Source organism: Bombina bombina, chromosome 6 (genome assembly GCF_027579735.1).
Source record: "Bombina bombina isolate aBomBom1 chromosome 6, aBomBom1.pri, whole genome shotgun sequence".
Classification (NCBI taxonomy): Eukaryota; Metazoa; Chordata; class Amphibia; order Anura; family Bombinatoridae; genus Bombina; species Bombina bombina.
In genome coordinates this window covers 267,149,203-267,166,044 of record NC_069504.1, presented here as the reverse complement: position 1 = coordinate 267,166,044, position 16,842 = coordinate 267,149,203, and the positions used below count along the sequence as shown (strand labels likewise).

The 16,842-nt window shown below is 37.7% G+C and overlaps 1 protein-coding gene across 6 annotated transcripts in view; it reads right to left on the bottom strand.

Moving 5' to 3' along the window:
* The window catches only part of SRGAP1 (SLIT-ROBO Rho GTPase activating protein 1), a 437,132-nt gene that overhangs the window by 72,164 nt on the left and 348,126 nt on the right, over positions 1-16,842 (bottom strand). For all 6 annotated transcript variants that reach the window (XM_053716831.1, XM_053716835.1, XM_053716834.1 and 3 more), the window contains one exon: positions 16,086-16,220. In XM_053716831.1, coding sequence (XP_053572806.1) covers positions 16,086-16,220 — 135 coding nt within the window. The remainder of the gene's footprint in view (positions 1-16,085; positions 16,221-16,842) is intronic.

Sequence of the window (16,842 nt, the reverse complement as noted above, 5' to 3'; positions counted from 1 at the left end):
CATTCTATTGGCTTTTCCAATCAGCCCTTTTATTAAATAGTTATTAACTTTTAAGGGCTATTGATAGTTTAGTTTAGGCTAGGGTTTTTTTTTATTTTTTGGGGGGGGGGGGCTTTTTTTATTTTGATAGGGCTATTAGATTAGGTGTAATTAGTTTAAATATCTTGTAATTTGTTTATTATTTTCTGTAATTTAGTGTTTGTTTGTTTTTGTACTTTAGCTAATTTAATTTATTTAATTGTTTTAAATTTAGTTAATTTATTTAATTGTAGGGTTAGGTGTTATTGTAACTTAGGTTAGGTTTTATTTTACAGGTACGTTTGTATTTATTTTAGCTAGGTAGTTATTAAATAGTTAATAACTATTTAATAACTATTCTACCTAGTTAAAATAAATACAAACTTGCCTGTAAAATACAAATAAACCCTAAGCTAGATACAATGTAACTATTAGTTATATTGTAGCTAGCTTAGGGTTTATTTTATAGGTAAGTATTTAATTTTAAATAGGAATTATTTAGGTAACACTATTCATTTTTATTTTTATTTATTGTAATTATATTTAAGTTAGGGGGTGTTAGGGTTAGACTTAGGTTTAGGGGTTAATAGATTTAGTATAGGGGCAGCAGATTAGGGGTTAATAAATGTAGGTAGGTGGCGGAGATGTTAGGGACGGTAGATTAGGGGGTTAAAAATATTTAACTAATGTTTGCGAGGGGGGAGTGCGGCGGTTTAGTGGTTAATATGTTTATTATAGTGGGGGTGCATTGGAGACCTATGCAGTTAAGATGAAAACATGAAAAAAACATTTATGCAATATTAATTTTTAATAAAGTGTTTAACTGTGTATGTACTGTATATATTTCACATTCCAATGTACTGCAAATAGCAAAATATATTCTATATATATATATTTCTAAATAGATATTCATATATATCTGTAAATATCTATACCTATATATAATCATGTATATACATATAGGTATAGATATATATTGTACAAAAATACTATTTTATATATATATATATATATATATATATATATATATATATATGTATTTGTGAATAAATATAACATTCTGCTATTTGAAGAACATTGGAATATTTTTTTTATTTTTATCTTGGTTTAGCGCACTTATTGTGAGTTTAGCTTTTTACGCTTGTCGGATTAGCGTGGAAGCAAAAACGGTTTACTATCAACTTGCAATATGAGCGCAACCCGACGTGCAAACATCTTACTTCAAGCACAGTTAACTCTTGAGCCAGAGTGTTAAATAACGCTCCACTTTTATTCTGGCCCACAGTGGGGAAGATTTTCTATCCCTGAAGGCGGATAAGTTCGCAAGTAGTGAACCTGTCTGCCTTAAATAACCATGTACAACGTTATATCTCACGGCGTAAATTAACATCGCACAAGAGGGTTTTTGTGCAATGCTACCCCCTGCTCCGTTGCAATCAATTGTGCTAGAGCAGAGAATGTCAATCCCCCTGAATGAGCGATTGTCGGGATGATTGTACTCGCCAATTGTGAGGTGGCGTAGAGGAAAAAGAAGCAGTTTCTGCTTCTTAAATAACCTGCTCAACATAGCCCAAAAAGCTGCACATGCAGCTTAATAAAACTACCCCAGTATATACTCCAGCAGTATTGAACACCTATTTTCATATGTATTTTACAGGATTATATTTAGAGTCTGATGTTCATTTAAGGTTTGCTCACGGAGAAGGAATTTTTAGTATAAGGTTTCACTTTCTGTAAAATTCATTATTATGTTTTCTTTATTTGTCAGCAGTGATGAAGTGTTTGGTTTATAAAGCACAGGACGATACCAAACCACAATACCCAGGGAAAGTCATTCCGTTCTTACCATGTGAGGCTGATGAAAATAAAAAGCAGCAATATATGCACTTTCCTAACAAAGGTCTTTTGTCACATCTGGGCAGAGAATTAGAGATATCATAGAAAATGCAAAGGTGAAGGAACTGACATTTGGAATGTTAAAGTCCAGAGAAGATCAAAGGTGAAGTCATAAACTGGTTTGCTTTGCGATTCTTATTAAGAAGATGACTATAGTCTAATCTCAGAGCATTAAAAATGCATATTTGGTTTTGAAATTATAATTAACTATAAAAATATAGATTAGACTAAGTTTTATTAACAGTGGTGCCATTGCACATATTCCATTTGGACAAATTTAGAGCCAGAAAGCATTAACCAATTTAGTTGGTGTAAAGTGTTTTTGGTTTGCATTTTACTGTAGCTTTACATGAATTCTTATTCTATTTTACAAGTGCATGAAAACTTTTTTTTAAACTGAAGGCCATGGCACTGTTGTTCCGTTCCTTTACCATACCCCATATTAAAGCACATCACCTCTACCAAGTTTCAGGGAAAAACCATAAGCTTTTAAGTGCTGTAAGTTAAATCTAACTTGCTTGACCCTAGGTAAATATTTAGAATGTCAGCTCTGATTTGGTGCCTTTATCAACATATCCAAAATCCCCATTGAAATTCTGCAGAAAAAAAATCAATACGTTTTTTAACGGAACAAAATTGATCCCATTGTTTGCAAACACTGGTTGATCAGAACATTTAAAGGGACATTGAACCTACATTTTTTTTCTTTCATGATTTAGAAAGAGCATGCAATTGTTAACAACTTTCCAGTATACTCCTATTATCTAATTTGCTTTATTCTCTTGATATCCTTTGTTGAAAATCATATCTAAATAGGCTCATCAGATGCTGATTGGTGGCTGCACATAGATGCCTCATGTTATTGGCTCACACATGTGCATTGCCATTTCTTCAACAAAGAATATCTGAAGAATGAACCAAATTAGATAATAAAAGTAAATTGGAATGTTATTAAAAATTGTATTCTCTATCTGAATCATAAAATATATATATTTTGTTTCATGTCCCTTTAATTACATATTTTTAATCTATCACATTTAGCTACAAAAGCGGGTCATATGCTCAGTTCACTGTTAAATGCCAGGAGCTGCAATCTCATCTATATTGGTGTCTACATCCGTACAGTCCTAAGCTTTATTTGATTATTTGACAGTGAATATTCCTGCAGAAAATGTATATGATTTATAAATAAAGTGCAATAGCAAATGATAAGCATCTGTAAAAACTCATGGAGGTTATTAGCGATGATAAAAAGTAATCTTCCTTCTAGCCATGCTACACTCTCAACCAGGATTCTTAAAGGGATAATAAAGTTAAACTAAAAAGTTTATGATTCAGATAAGGCATGTCATTTTAAACAGCTTTCAAATATACTTTTATTATAACATTTTCTTCATTGTCTTGGTATCCTTTGTTGAAGAGTAAATCTAGGTAGGCTGATAAGAGCACAGGAGAGTGCATGTCTCTAGCATTCTATGGCAGCAGTGTTTGCAACTATGTATAACATTGCTTTAAACATTGGTGTAAATTGAAAAGTTGTTTAAAATGTCATGCTCTAACCAATTCATTTATTTTTTTCTTTCATGATTCAGATAGAGCAATTTTTTTTCGTTCTCTTGGTATCTTTATTTAAAAACCAGGAATGTAAGCTTAGGAACCGGTGTTCTGTCAGATTTTGCTACCCCATCAGAATTTGCTACCTCTAAGTGCACATGCTCAGTTTTACGTAATCGCACTACACATATGTTAAAAAATAATTTGTGGATTGTGATTATGTAATCAGCAGCATCTGCACAAAGCAGGTAGCAAATTTTGACAAGGAAATTGTTCTGTTGGATTTTGCTACGGCCACTGACATAAGCAGTTGAATCTACACTTGTCACAGTGATAATCAGCCCCATGGAAAAGACAATGTTGTTTTCTTGTGTATGAAGAGAAGAAAATTAAGGAACCTTTTCTTAATGACGGAGAATCAGACAACCCATTTCTCCATCTTTCTTACAGATTGCATGTGGAACAGCCCAGACAGTGACTAATAGCTGTGCTATATACTGTAAATTATTCCCTATCCTGAGGTCCTAATTATCTTTTTTTTTTTTTAGATTTTCAAAGAGCTTCATTAATGTTGCAACAAAGATACATATAAATGAGTTATCAACAAGGGGGCCCAATCTGCCCCCATTACAGCATAATCATACAAAAGTTAGAGGTTACAAAATACTACAAACAATGGTACCAAGGACTCGGCATATAACATATAATAATTATGATACCAATTACCTATCATGAAAGAGACTCTAGGGTCTCAAAAGACTCTAGTAAGAAAGTAGAGGGAGTGGATAGAGGGAGAGATAGGGAGAGATGGGGGGAAGGGTTGTCATGTAGTAGGGGATCTAAAGTACTACCATGTATCGGGTACACTAGACCTAGATTTTATCCATCGTTCTCATGTGTCTAATTAGTCGGAGGACAGTATATTAGGTTTCCAGACTGTGTCATAAGAGTCTTTCCAGTCAGCCCAAGTTAGCTCAAACAGGTCAGAGTTACCAAGTTTATAGAAAATATCTTTCTCCATGGTGTAAAGATAAGCCATATAAGAGCAAACCCTAGACCAACTAGGCGGGGATTCTTTCTTCCAATCGCAAGCTATTAAATGTTTTATGGACATAAAAAGGTATATGCTTATGTATGCGTGGTGCTTAGGAAGAGTGTGCACACCAATATGAAGGAGGGCGACTGACGGTGAGCTGCGCAGAGATATACCCAGTTTGGGAAGAACCCGAAAGCACCTGTTCCATAGAGGGCGGAGTAATTATCTTTTTTTTTCCAGCTTATAGATTTCTTGTGTTTTTGCTGCATTCTGTTAAACATTGTCTATTATTATTATTACACTTTATAGTGCGATGCTATTAAATACATAATCAAAATAAAATACATATGCAGGACACGCTTTCATCATAGCCTTTTTTGTCACCACCGTGACAAGTGATTGAACTGCACATGCGCGCATGTCCTGGACGCAGCAAAATCCAACAGAACAATTTCCTTGTCGAAATTTGCTAGCTCCATTGTGCACATGCTGCTGATGACATAATTGCATTCCACACATTCCTTTTTAACATATGTGGAGTGCGATTACGTAATACTGAGCATGCACACTGAGCAGTAGCAAATTCCGACATGGTAGCAAACTCTGACAGAACACAGGCCCATTTTTGGTTCAGGACCTGGGTAGTGCTTGCTAAAAGGTGGCTAAATGTAGATTGAAATTGTGCATTGATTTTAGTTCTCACTGAGGGCATGATATTCAAAACCTTGCAGGTTCTGAGAGAAATCACTCAAAATCTTTAGTATTTTTTTAGACCTTGTAATGTAATGTATGAGTCTCTGTTTCACATAAAGAACACTACATAGCAACGTAAACATTTCTCAAGAAAAAATTGTGTTTCTAAAAGATTTTAAGGGCCTCACTGTACCGCCAAGACTTCTAAGGTAATTTCATCTAAGTGCCTGATAAAAAAAAACACCTCACTGGCATGGAGGGAAAACAGAATTTATGTTTACCTGATAAATTACTTTCTCCAACGGTGTGTCCGGTCCACGGCGTCATCCTTACTTGTGGGATATTCTCTTCCCCAACAGGAAATGGCAAAGAGCCCAGCAAAGCTGGTCACATGATCCCTCCTAGGCTCCGCCTACCCCAGTCATTCGACCGACGTTAAGGAGGAATATTTGCATAGGAGAAACTATATGGTACCATGGTGACTGTAGTTAAAGAAAATAAATTATCAGACCTGATTAAAAAAAAAAAACCAGGGCGGGCCGTGGACCGGACACACCGTTGGAGAAAGTAATTTATCAGGTAAACATAAATTCTGTTTTCTCCAACATAGGTGTGTCCGGTCCACGGCGTCATCCTTACTTGTGGGAACCAATACCAAAGCTTTAGGACACGGATGAAGGGAGGGAGCAAATCAGGTCACCTAAATGGAAGGCACCACGGCTTGCAAAACCTTTCTCCCAAAAATAGCCTCAGAAGAAGCAAAAGTATCAAACTTGTAAAATTTGGTAAAAGTGTGCAGTGAAGACCAAGTCGCTGCCCTACATATCTGATCAACAGAAGCCTCGTTCTTGAAGGCCCATGTGGAAGCCACAGCCCTAGTGGAATGAGCTGTGATTCTTTCGGGAGGCTGCCGTCCGGCAGTCTCGTAAGCCAATCTGATGATGCTTTTAATCCAAAAAGAGAGAGAGGTAGAAGTTGCTTTTTGACCTCTCCTTTTACCGGAATAAACAACAAACAAGGAAGATGTTTGTCTAAAATCCTTTGTAGCATCTAAATAGAATTTTAGAGCGCGAACAACATCCAAATTGTGCAACAGACGTTCCTTCTTTGAAACTGGTTTCGGACACAGAGAAGGTACGATAATCTCCTGGTTAATGTTTTTGTTAGAAACAACTTTTGGAAGAAAACCAGGTTTAGTACGTAAAACCACCTTATCTGCATGAAACACCAGATAAGGAGGAGAACACTGCAGAGCAGATAATTCTGAAACTCTTCTGGCAGAAGAAATTGCAACTAAAAACAAAACTTTCCAAGATAATAACTTAATATCAACGGAATGCAAGGGTTCAAACGGAACCCCCTGAAGAACTGAAAGAACTAAATTGAGACTCCAAGGGGGAGTCAAAGGTTTGTAAACAGGCTTAATTCTAACCAGAGCCTGAACAAAGGCTTGAACATCTGGCACAGCAGCCAGTTTTTTGTGAAGTAACACCGACAAGGCAGAAATCTGTCCCTTCAGGGAACTTGCAGATAAACCCTTTTCCAATCCTTCTTGAAGGAAGGATAGAATCCTAGGAATCTTAACCTTGTCCCAAGGGAATCCTTTAGATTCACACCAACAGATATATTTTTTCCAAATTTTGTGGTAAATCTTTCTAGTTACAGGCTTTCTGGCCTGAACAAGAGTATCGATAACAGAATCTGAGAACCCTCGCTTCGATAAAATCAAGCGTTCAATCTCCAAGCAGTCAGCTGGAGTGAAACCAGATTCGGATGTTCGAACGGACCCTGAACAAGAAGGTCTCGTCTCAAAGGTAGCTTCCAAGGTGGAGCCGATGACATATTCACCAGATCTGCATACCAAGTCCTGCGTGGCCACGCAGGAGCTATCAAGATCACCGACGCCCTCTCCTGATTGATCCTGGCTACCAGCCTGGGGATGAGAGGAAACGGCGGGAACACATAAGCTAGTTTGAAGGTCCAAGGTGCTACTAGTGCATCCACTAGAGCCGCCTTGGGATCCCTGGATCTGGACCCGTAGCAAGGAACCTTGAAGTTCTGACGAGAGGCCATCAGATCCATGTCTGGAATGCCCCACAGCTGAGTGACTTGGGCAAAGATTTCCGGATGGAGTTCCCACTCCCCCGGATGCAATGTCTGACGACTCAGAAAGTCCGCTTCCCAATTTTCCACTCCTGGGATGTGGATAGCAGACAGGTGGCAGGAGTGAGACTCCGCCCATAGAATGATTTTGGTCACTTCTTCCATCGCTAGGGAACTCCTTGTTCCCCCCTGATGGTTGATGTACGCAACAGTTGTCATGTTGTCTGATTGAAACCGTATGAACTTGGCCCTCGCTAGCTGAGGCCAAGCCTTGAGAGCATTGAATATCGCTCTCAGTTCCAGAATGTTTATCGGTAGAAGAGATTCTTCCCGAGACCAAAGACCCTGAGCTTTCAGGGATCCCCAGACCGCGCCCCAGCCCATCAGACTGGCGTCGGTCGTGACAATGACCCACTCTGGTCTGCGGAATGTCATCCCTTGTGACAGGTTGTCCAGGGACAGCCACCAACGGAGTGAATCTCTGGTCCTCTGATTTACTTGTATCTTCGGAGACAAGTCTGTATAGTCCCCATTCCACTGACTGAGCATGCACAGTTGTAATGGTCTTAGATGAATGCGCGCAAAAGGAACTATGTCCATTGCCGCTACCATCAACCCGATCACTTCCATGCACTGAGCTATGGAAGGAAGAGGAACGGAATGAAGTATCCGACAAGAGTCTAGAAGTTTTGTTTTTCTGGCCTCTGTCAGAAAAATCCTCATTTCTAAGGAGTCTATTATTGTTCCCAAGAAGGGAACCCTTGTTGACGGGGATAGAGAACTCTTTTCCACGTTCACTTTCCATCCGTGAGATCTGAGAAAGGCCAGGACAATGTCCGTGTGAGCCTTTGCTTGAAGAAGGGACGACGCTTGAATCAGAATGTCGTCCAAGTAAGGTACTACAGCAATGCCCCTTGGTCTTAGCACAGCTAGAAGGGACCCTAGTACCTTTGTGAAAATCCTTGGAGCAGTGGCCAATCCGAAAGGAAGCGCCACGAACTGGTAATGTTTGTCCAGGAATGCGAACCTTAGGAACCGATGATGTTCCTTGTGGATAGGAATATGTAGATACGCATCCTTTAAATCCACCGTGGTCATGAATTGACCTTCCTGGATGGAAGGAAGAATAGTTCGAATGGTTTCCATCTTGAACAATGGAACCTTGAGAAACTTGTTTAAGATCTTGAGATCTAAGATTGGTCTGAACGTTCCCTCTTTTTTGGGAACTATGAACAGATTGGAGTAGAACCCCATCCCTTGTTCTCTTAATGGAACAGGATGAATCACTCCCATTTTTAACAGGTCTTCTACACAATGTAAGAATGCCTGTCTTTTTATGTGGTCTGAAGACAACTGAGACCTGTGGAACCTCCCCCTTGGGGGAAGTCCCTTGAATTCCAGAAGATAACCTTGGGAGACTATTTCTAGCGCCCAAGGATCCAGAACATCTCTTGCCCAAGCCTGAGCGAAGAGAGAGAGTCTGCCCCCCACCAGATCCGGTCCCGGATCGGGGGCCAACATTTCATGCTGTCTTGGTAGCAGTGGCAGGTTTCTTGGCCTGCTTTCCCTTGTGAAAAAGGGTGTGTGTACAAGCGCTAAGGTAATCCCCAAGCTGTATCCAAACAGAGATCCTAACCAACCTCCAAAAAATATGCACAAGTAGTAAGAAGTGAATACAGCGCCAACAAGAGGCCAAGGGATAAATATACTCACAGAGAGATAAAAGAAGATTATTTAATGAACCATGTTAAAAAGCATCAGTAATAAAAGACTATATATAAAAAATGTAAAAAGCACATATAAATAAAATTACAAATACAGGAATATCTTACAGAAGCGGCTCAAAGGGCCAAAGCTGATAATTACAATAAAAACAGAGGTAATAACAGGTGATCAGTGTGAGTGGTACACCAGAATAAGAGTGTATACTGATAAAACAGAATTAGCCTAAGTACAACTGTAGCAAGTGCATCAAGCAAAAAACTAATAAACAATAATACAAACAATAGTGTTCAAAATTAGTGTTACAAAAATAGTGTTCCAAAAAATAGAAAAATGCACTGCAGTGCAAAAAAAGGGGGTAGCAAAATAATTGTATAAATACAATCAAATAGTGAGTTAGTGCAAATGGATATAAAAATGCTAGCTACTTAATCCAGTGAGGTTAAGATATAATTAAATAAAATACACAATATGCAATAACATAAAAAATAAAATACACAATATGCAATAACATAAAAAATAAAAAATAATAAAATATAAAATATAATCCAAAAAAGTGTTCAAAAAGTTGATCAACAAATGTTAGTGAAGAACAAAAATAAGTCAATCAAAACTAAAAAATGGAAAAAATGGGTGATGAAAAGCAAGGTGAAAGTGAGGAAATTGATTCCTTCCAAAGTAACTAACATTGGAAGGAATCAATTTCCTCACTTTCACCTTGCTTTTCATCACCCATTTTTTCCATTTTTTAGTTTTGATTGACTTATTTTTGTTCTTCACTAACATTTGTTGATCAACTTTTTGAACACTTTTTTGGATTATATTTTATATTTTATTATTTTTTATTTTTTATGTTATTGCATATTGTGTATTTTATTTTTTATGTTATTGCATATTGTGTATTTTATTTAATTATATCTTAACCTCACTGGATTAAGTAGCTAGCATTTTTATATCCATTTGCACTAACTCACTATTTGATTGTATTTATACAATTATTTTGCTACCCCCTTTTTTTGCACTGCAGTGCATTTTTCTATTTTTTGGAACACTATTTTTGTAACACTAATTTTGAACACTATTGTTTGTATTATTGTTTATTAGTTTTTTGCTTGATGCACTTGCTACAGTTGTACTTAGGCTAATTCTGTTTTATCAGTATACACTCTTATTCTGGTGTACCACTCACACTGATCACCTGTTATTACCTCTGTTTTTATTGTAATTATCAGCTTTGGCCCTTTGAGCCGCTTCTGTAAGATATTCCTGTATTTGTAATTTTATTTATATGTGCTTTTTACATTTTTTATATATAGTCTTTTATTACTGATGCTTTTTAACATGGTTCATTAAATAATCTTCTTTTATCTCTCTGTGAGTATATTTATCCCTTGGCCTCTTGTTGGCGCTGTATTCACTTCTTACTACCTGCTTTCCCTTGTTCCAGCCTTGCATTGGTCTCCAAGCTGGCTTGGCTTGAGAAGTATTACCCTCTTGCTTAGAGGACGTAGCACCTTGGGCTGGTCCGTTTCTACGAAAGGGACGAAAATTAGGTTTATTTTTGGCCTTGAAAGGCCGATCCTGAGGAAGGGCGTGGCCCTTACCCCCAGTGATATCAGAGATAATCTCTTTCAAGTCAGGGCCAAACAGCGTTTTCCCCTTGAAAGGAATGTTAAGTAGCTTGTTCTTGGAAGACGCATAAGCCGACCAAGATTTCAACCAAAGCGCTCTGCGCGCCACAATAGCAAACCCAGAATTCTTAGCCGCTAACCTAGCCAATTGCAAAGTGGCGTCTAGGGTGAAAGAATTAGCCAATTTGAGAGCATTGATTCTGTCCATAATCTCCTCCAAAGGAGGAGAATCACTATCGACCGCCTTTATCAGATCATCAAACCAGAAACATGCGGCTGTAGCGACAGGGACAATGCATGAAATAGGTTGTAGAAGGTAACCTTGCTGAACAAACATCTTTTTAAGCAAACCTTCTAATTTTTTATCCATAGGATCTTTGAAAGCACAACTATCCTCTATGGGTATAGTGGTGCGTTTGTTTAAAGTGGAAACCGCTCCCTCGACCTTGGGGACTGTCTGCCATAAGTCCTTTCTGGGGTCGACCATAGGAAACAATTTTTTAAATATGGGGGGAGGGACGAAAGGAATACCGGGCCTTTCCCATTCTTTATTAACAATGTCCGCCACCCGCTTGGGTATAGGAAAAGCTTCTGGGAGCCCCGGCACCTCTAGGAACTTGTCCATTTTACATAGTTTCTCTGGGATGACCAACTTGTCACAATCATCCAGAGTGGATAATACCTCCTTAAGCAGAATGCGGAGATGTTCCAACTTAAATTTAAATGCAATCACATCAGGTTCAGCCTGTTGAGAAATGTTCCCTGAATCAGTAATTTCTCCCTCAGACAAAACCTCCCTGGCCCCATCAGACTGGGTTAGGGGCCCTTCAGAAATATTATTATCAGCGTCGTCATGCTCTTCAGTATCTAAAACAGAGCAGCCGCGCTTACGCTGATAAGTGTTCATTTTGGCTAAAATGTTTTTGACAGAATTATCCATTACAGCCGTTAATTGTTGCATAGTAAGGAGTATTGGCGCGCTAGATGTACTAGGGGCCTCCTGAGTGGGCAAGACTCGTGTAGACGAAGGAGGGAATGATGCAGTACCATGCTTACTCCCCTCACTTGAGGAATCATCTTGGGCATCATTGTCATTTTCACATAAATCACATTTATTTAAATGAATAGGAATTCTGGCTTCCCCACATTCAGAACACAGTCTATCTGGTAGTTCAGACATGTTAAACAGGCATAAACTTGATAACAAAGTACAAAAAACGTTTTAAAATAAAACCGTTACTGTCACTTTAAATTTTAAACTGAACACACTTTATTACTGCAATTGCGAAAAAACATGAAGGAATTGTTCAAAATTCACCAAATTTTCACCACAGTGTCTTAAAGCCTTAAAAGTATTGCACACCAAATTTGGAAGCTTTAGCCCATAAAATAACGGAACCGGAGCCGTTTTGAACTTTAACCCCTTTACAGTCCCTGGTATCTGCTTTGCTGAGACCCAACCAAGCCCAAAGGGGAATACGATACCAAATGACGCCTTCAGAAAGTCCTTTCTAAGTATCAGAGCTCCTCTCACATGCGACTGCATGCCATGCCTCTCAAAAACAAGTGCGCAACACCGGCGCGAAAATGAGGCTCTGCTTATGCTTTGGGAAAGCCCCTAAAGAATAAGGTGTTTAATACAGTGCCTGCCGATATCAATATATCAAAATACCCAGATAAAATGATTCCTCAAGGCTAAATATATGTTAATAATGAATCGATTTAGCCCAAATAAAGTCTACAGTCTTAATAAGCCCTTGTGAAGCCCTTATTTACGATCGTAATAAACATGGCTTACCGGATCCCATAGGGAAAATGACAGCTTCCAGCATTACATCGTCTTGTTAGAATGTGTCATACCTCAAGCAGCAAGAGACTGCACACTGTTCCCCCAACTGAAGTTAATTGCTCTCAACAGTCCTGTGTGGAACAGCCATGGATTTTAGTGACGGTTGCTAAAATCATTTTCCTCATACAAACAGAAATCTTCATCTCTTTTCTGTTTCTGAGTAAATAGTACATACCAGCACTATTTCAAAATAACAAACTCTTGATTGAATAATAAAAACTACAGTTAAACACTAAAAAACTCTAAGCCATCTCCGTGGAGATGTTGCCTGTACAACGGCAAAGAGAATGACTGGGGTAGGCGGAGCCTAGGAGGGATCATGTGACCAGCTTTGCTGGGCTCTTTGCCATTTCCTGTTGGGGAAGAGAATATCCCACAAGTAAGGATGACGCCGTGGACCGGACACACCTATGTTGGAGAAATCACAAATGTTTGGGGTCTTTTTTTTTAACATTATATTGTAATGTATGTGTCTCTAGTTCCCTGAATAGCTAGATAAACAGATAGCAAGCTAAAATCTGCCTTTCTACAATTGTTTGAGGGACTTCACAGTACTGACGAGACTTCTTAGTTCATCTCGCCAGAGCTGTGAACTTTATAACAATATCAGACTCTTATTGATTTTAACTGCATTACATCAGGTTATTATTGGGTTTGCTCTGATGTGGGCAGTTGTGCTTACAATCATGGTACTCAACCCCCTTCTCATGTAAGTTTGAGGGTAGTGCACAAGTAATCGTTTAGTCGTTTGTAAATTGTGGTTGAATTTTAACCTTGATGCAGCAATATTGGGATTGTGCAGTTTTACTTTTATCTTTGCAATACGCAGCCAGTATTACTTAGCAGCCACCTGCTTGCATGTCCCATAAAGAGTTAATTCAGTGAGGTTAAAACCAGCCCACCCCTGTTCTCATTACAGTGATTATATATAGGTTTCAAACACAACCAAGTGTATAGGTGCACAATATAACTGATGCATTACATATTCAAACATGTTAGGGTAGGACTGCTCTATGGGGTTTGCCTTGAGTAGGGCAGGTGAGCTTACATATTTTATCACAATATAGTACAACAAAACAATTTTATTTTAGTTTGTGTCCACAGGTGACAGTGTTCACTTAAAAAATAACAGTTTCCTGTAAAGTGGTTAAGTACATAGTCAAGTTTGTGCTCCTGCGCCACTCTAGAGAAGGATACTGCTGTTGAGCAAATGAGAAGCATGCATACATGTGTATGCTCCAGTAACTGCCAGAATCTGGAGCAGAATGGGTATGTTTTAGAGTGCAACTTTGACTACATGTTTAACTCATCCGAAAGAGTGAAACACAAATTAAAAGAATGAAATTTGTTTAAAAATAAAATTAACTAATTAAACAGAAGTTTTTCTTTTTAAATTAGGTTAGAACATACAGCAGATCATCATTATACATTCATATAATACAAAAATGCATTCTGAAAATAAAACCAATTGTTTTCCATTTGCTGCTGAGGTTTGCTAAGCTATACTTAGAACATAACTTCCTCAGGATTTCCAGACTATATAAACGGCTATTTGGTGTGCCAGACCCGCTAATGACCCATTCATACAATCCATTAATAAGCACTACTGGCTATAGAGAGGAAATAAGTAAATTAGGTGTAATGCACATTTGTAACTATGTAAAGTGTCACACTAAAAAAAGCAACATTGTATAACTATATTATCATATTGTACAATTCTATACCTATGTGGTACCTTGCGGAGTTGATCTGTATAGTTTATATTATGATTATTTATATATATTAAAAATGAACTAATTTTTGTTTCAAAATCAAATTATCATATCCCTCTCTCTAGATACACTAAGCAATGGGTCCACATCTGGTTACCTTACACAAACTTAAAGGGACATAAAACAGGTTGAGGTCTGTGCATATACTAAAAGGGCTAATTAATTAAAAATAGTTTGCATTAAAAAACTGTTTAAAAATTACTGGCAAGTATTGTAAAATAATTTTCAAAAATAAGCAAAATGAATTACATAGCTAAGCTGCCTGGAGAAGCCAACTCCACCCCCTTATCAGTGTTTAGACACAGGCATTGTATGTCAACTGAGTTCACGGCTTCTAGGCCTGCTCCAACAGATAATCCCTATGCACTTTTGCATTCTATCAAAAGAACAATAGACATAGATACAGCCATAGAAGGAAATGTGTGGGGGGAGTTAGAGCTTTACAATTCAGAAACTAAAAAAAAGGGTTAATGGTGAGGCACTGGAGTATAAATGTGCAGGTAAAGTAATTAAAGTACATATTATATTTTGTCTCTATCCCAACTTGTTATGTCCCTTTAAGAAGACTAGTTCCCAGGGGTCATAATCTGCATATGCGCAACTAGAGGTACCATGCCATTATGGATTTTGTCTGCCTAAAGGTGATGGGGGCAACCAGATGTGAACTTGTTAGCTGTATAAATCCTCATTCAGAAAAGAACTGTCTAGTATTTTGAAGCTGGACTGTCCTCCTACTTGGGACCAGATTAAAGGGACAGTATACTGTAAAATAGTTTTTCCCTTAACGTGTTTCCAATTACTTTTTTTTTTACCAACTGCGGAGTATAAAATGTATAAGAATTTGCTTTTTAGGTTTTATTTGTGTATATTAAATAGCTAATAAAATGGGTTGAGCTTGTAGGTATAATCAGATTTCAATACTCATCACATTGTATACATATACGTGCTTCTTTATCTTATATCTGTCCATAAATATTTGTAAACAAATTAATACACTCCAGCAGGTAAAGTGGATTAATGGCAACAAATTAAATTGGAGAAACATTTTGTGTAAACTGTCCCTTTAATATGCTGCAGGAAAGTTCTAAAGAAAAAAAAATGACCTTGATCAGAACATGTGGCAAAAAAACATTACATGTTAAACCTGTTACTTAGAACCACAACATGTGTTACAATTGTAGAACAGAGAGAAAATATTTTTGTTCCTAGTTTTTTTTTTTTAATAGTCTGTGGCTTAAAATAAATTAAAAAAAAATCTACATAATATGAGGCAGATGGAATCTAGTGAGACCTAAACTGGCAATTTATTTGACAGGAAATGCACTGCTTTCTATGTATAACTTCAGTCACTTTGCTGAGAGTGCAGTAAAATAGTGGGTGAGGAGTTCAGCGCAGCCAGAAAAAGTATAAACTATTTCAATAGTTTGCCTGTACTTGCTACGCTTCATTGTTGTTGCGGCCTGCCTGAACCTGATCTCTACATGAAAGAAAAAAAATGACTTGAAGTGTATAAAAGCCTCTATTATGCCAGCAGGAATGTTTTCCTGCTGTGGTGGACACAAAGAGTTATACTTAATCTGGTTGAAAAAAAAGGGAGTGGTCACAGCTGCAAAATATGACTAAACTCTCAGACGGAGCTGCAGATGTGGGACAAATTGCCTTTAAGACATCTAATAGTGCTTTTCCTTTTCCAGGAAATACCCAACAGAATAGCGCAAGGCTCAGGAGAAAAAGAGAGGATGGAGGTTCTGGGAGGTGAACAGGGAAATGGAGGGGCTTATAAGGACAGTTTGGAGAAGACAGTGACTTACGGATGCAAGATATTAAGTCGTTAAATCTTTCCCTAGGAAAGAGAGGGTTTTCTAGGCCCCGGAAATACAACTTCAGAACGCCAGCTACAGAGTTAATGTCATGGTTGTTTTGGTCATCCGTCAAAGGATCTTCACCTGCAAAAACATACAAAACAATCAGTGTATAGGCAGCATACCCCAGGATCTTTATATGTCACAGGCTGGATTTAAACACCATATCTGTATGCTTATCCATGTCAATAAACGGGTTAATGTGCTACGAATTCTTAAAGGTACAATAAAGTTAAATAAAAATTTTATGGTTCATATAGAGAATGCAATTTTAGAAAAGACACGTACTTCAATGATCAAATATACTTTGTTCTCTTGGTTTACTTTGTAGAAAAGCATATGTACATATCCCTATTTGCAAAAATCACTACTGGGAGTTAGTTGGTGATTGTTGTCTACACATAATGGCCCAGATTATAAATGAAGCACTAATGATAGCACAGGCTGTGATCTCAACATTGCTGAACCGCGCTAAAATTAGTGTGAAAATTTATATTACAAGTCCATGGTAAAACAGGTTTACCAGAGTAGGATAAATGTGGCCGACATACCTTTAATTTCAATGGATATTGTGACTGTGCTAAATTTACCTAATATTACAAGTTAAATTATATAGTTACAGAGGTCTCAAATGGGCATCAAAGATCCTGCTGAATCAAAGTCTTAAGCTAAGGGTGTAAAATTGGCATATTCATAAAACTGTAAT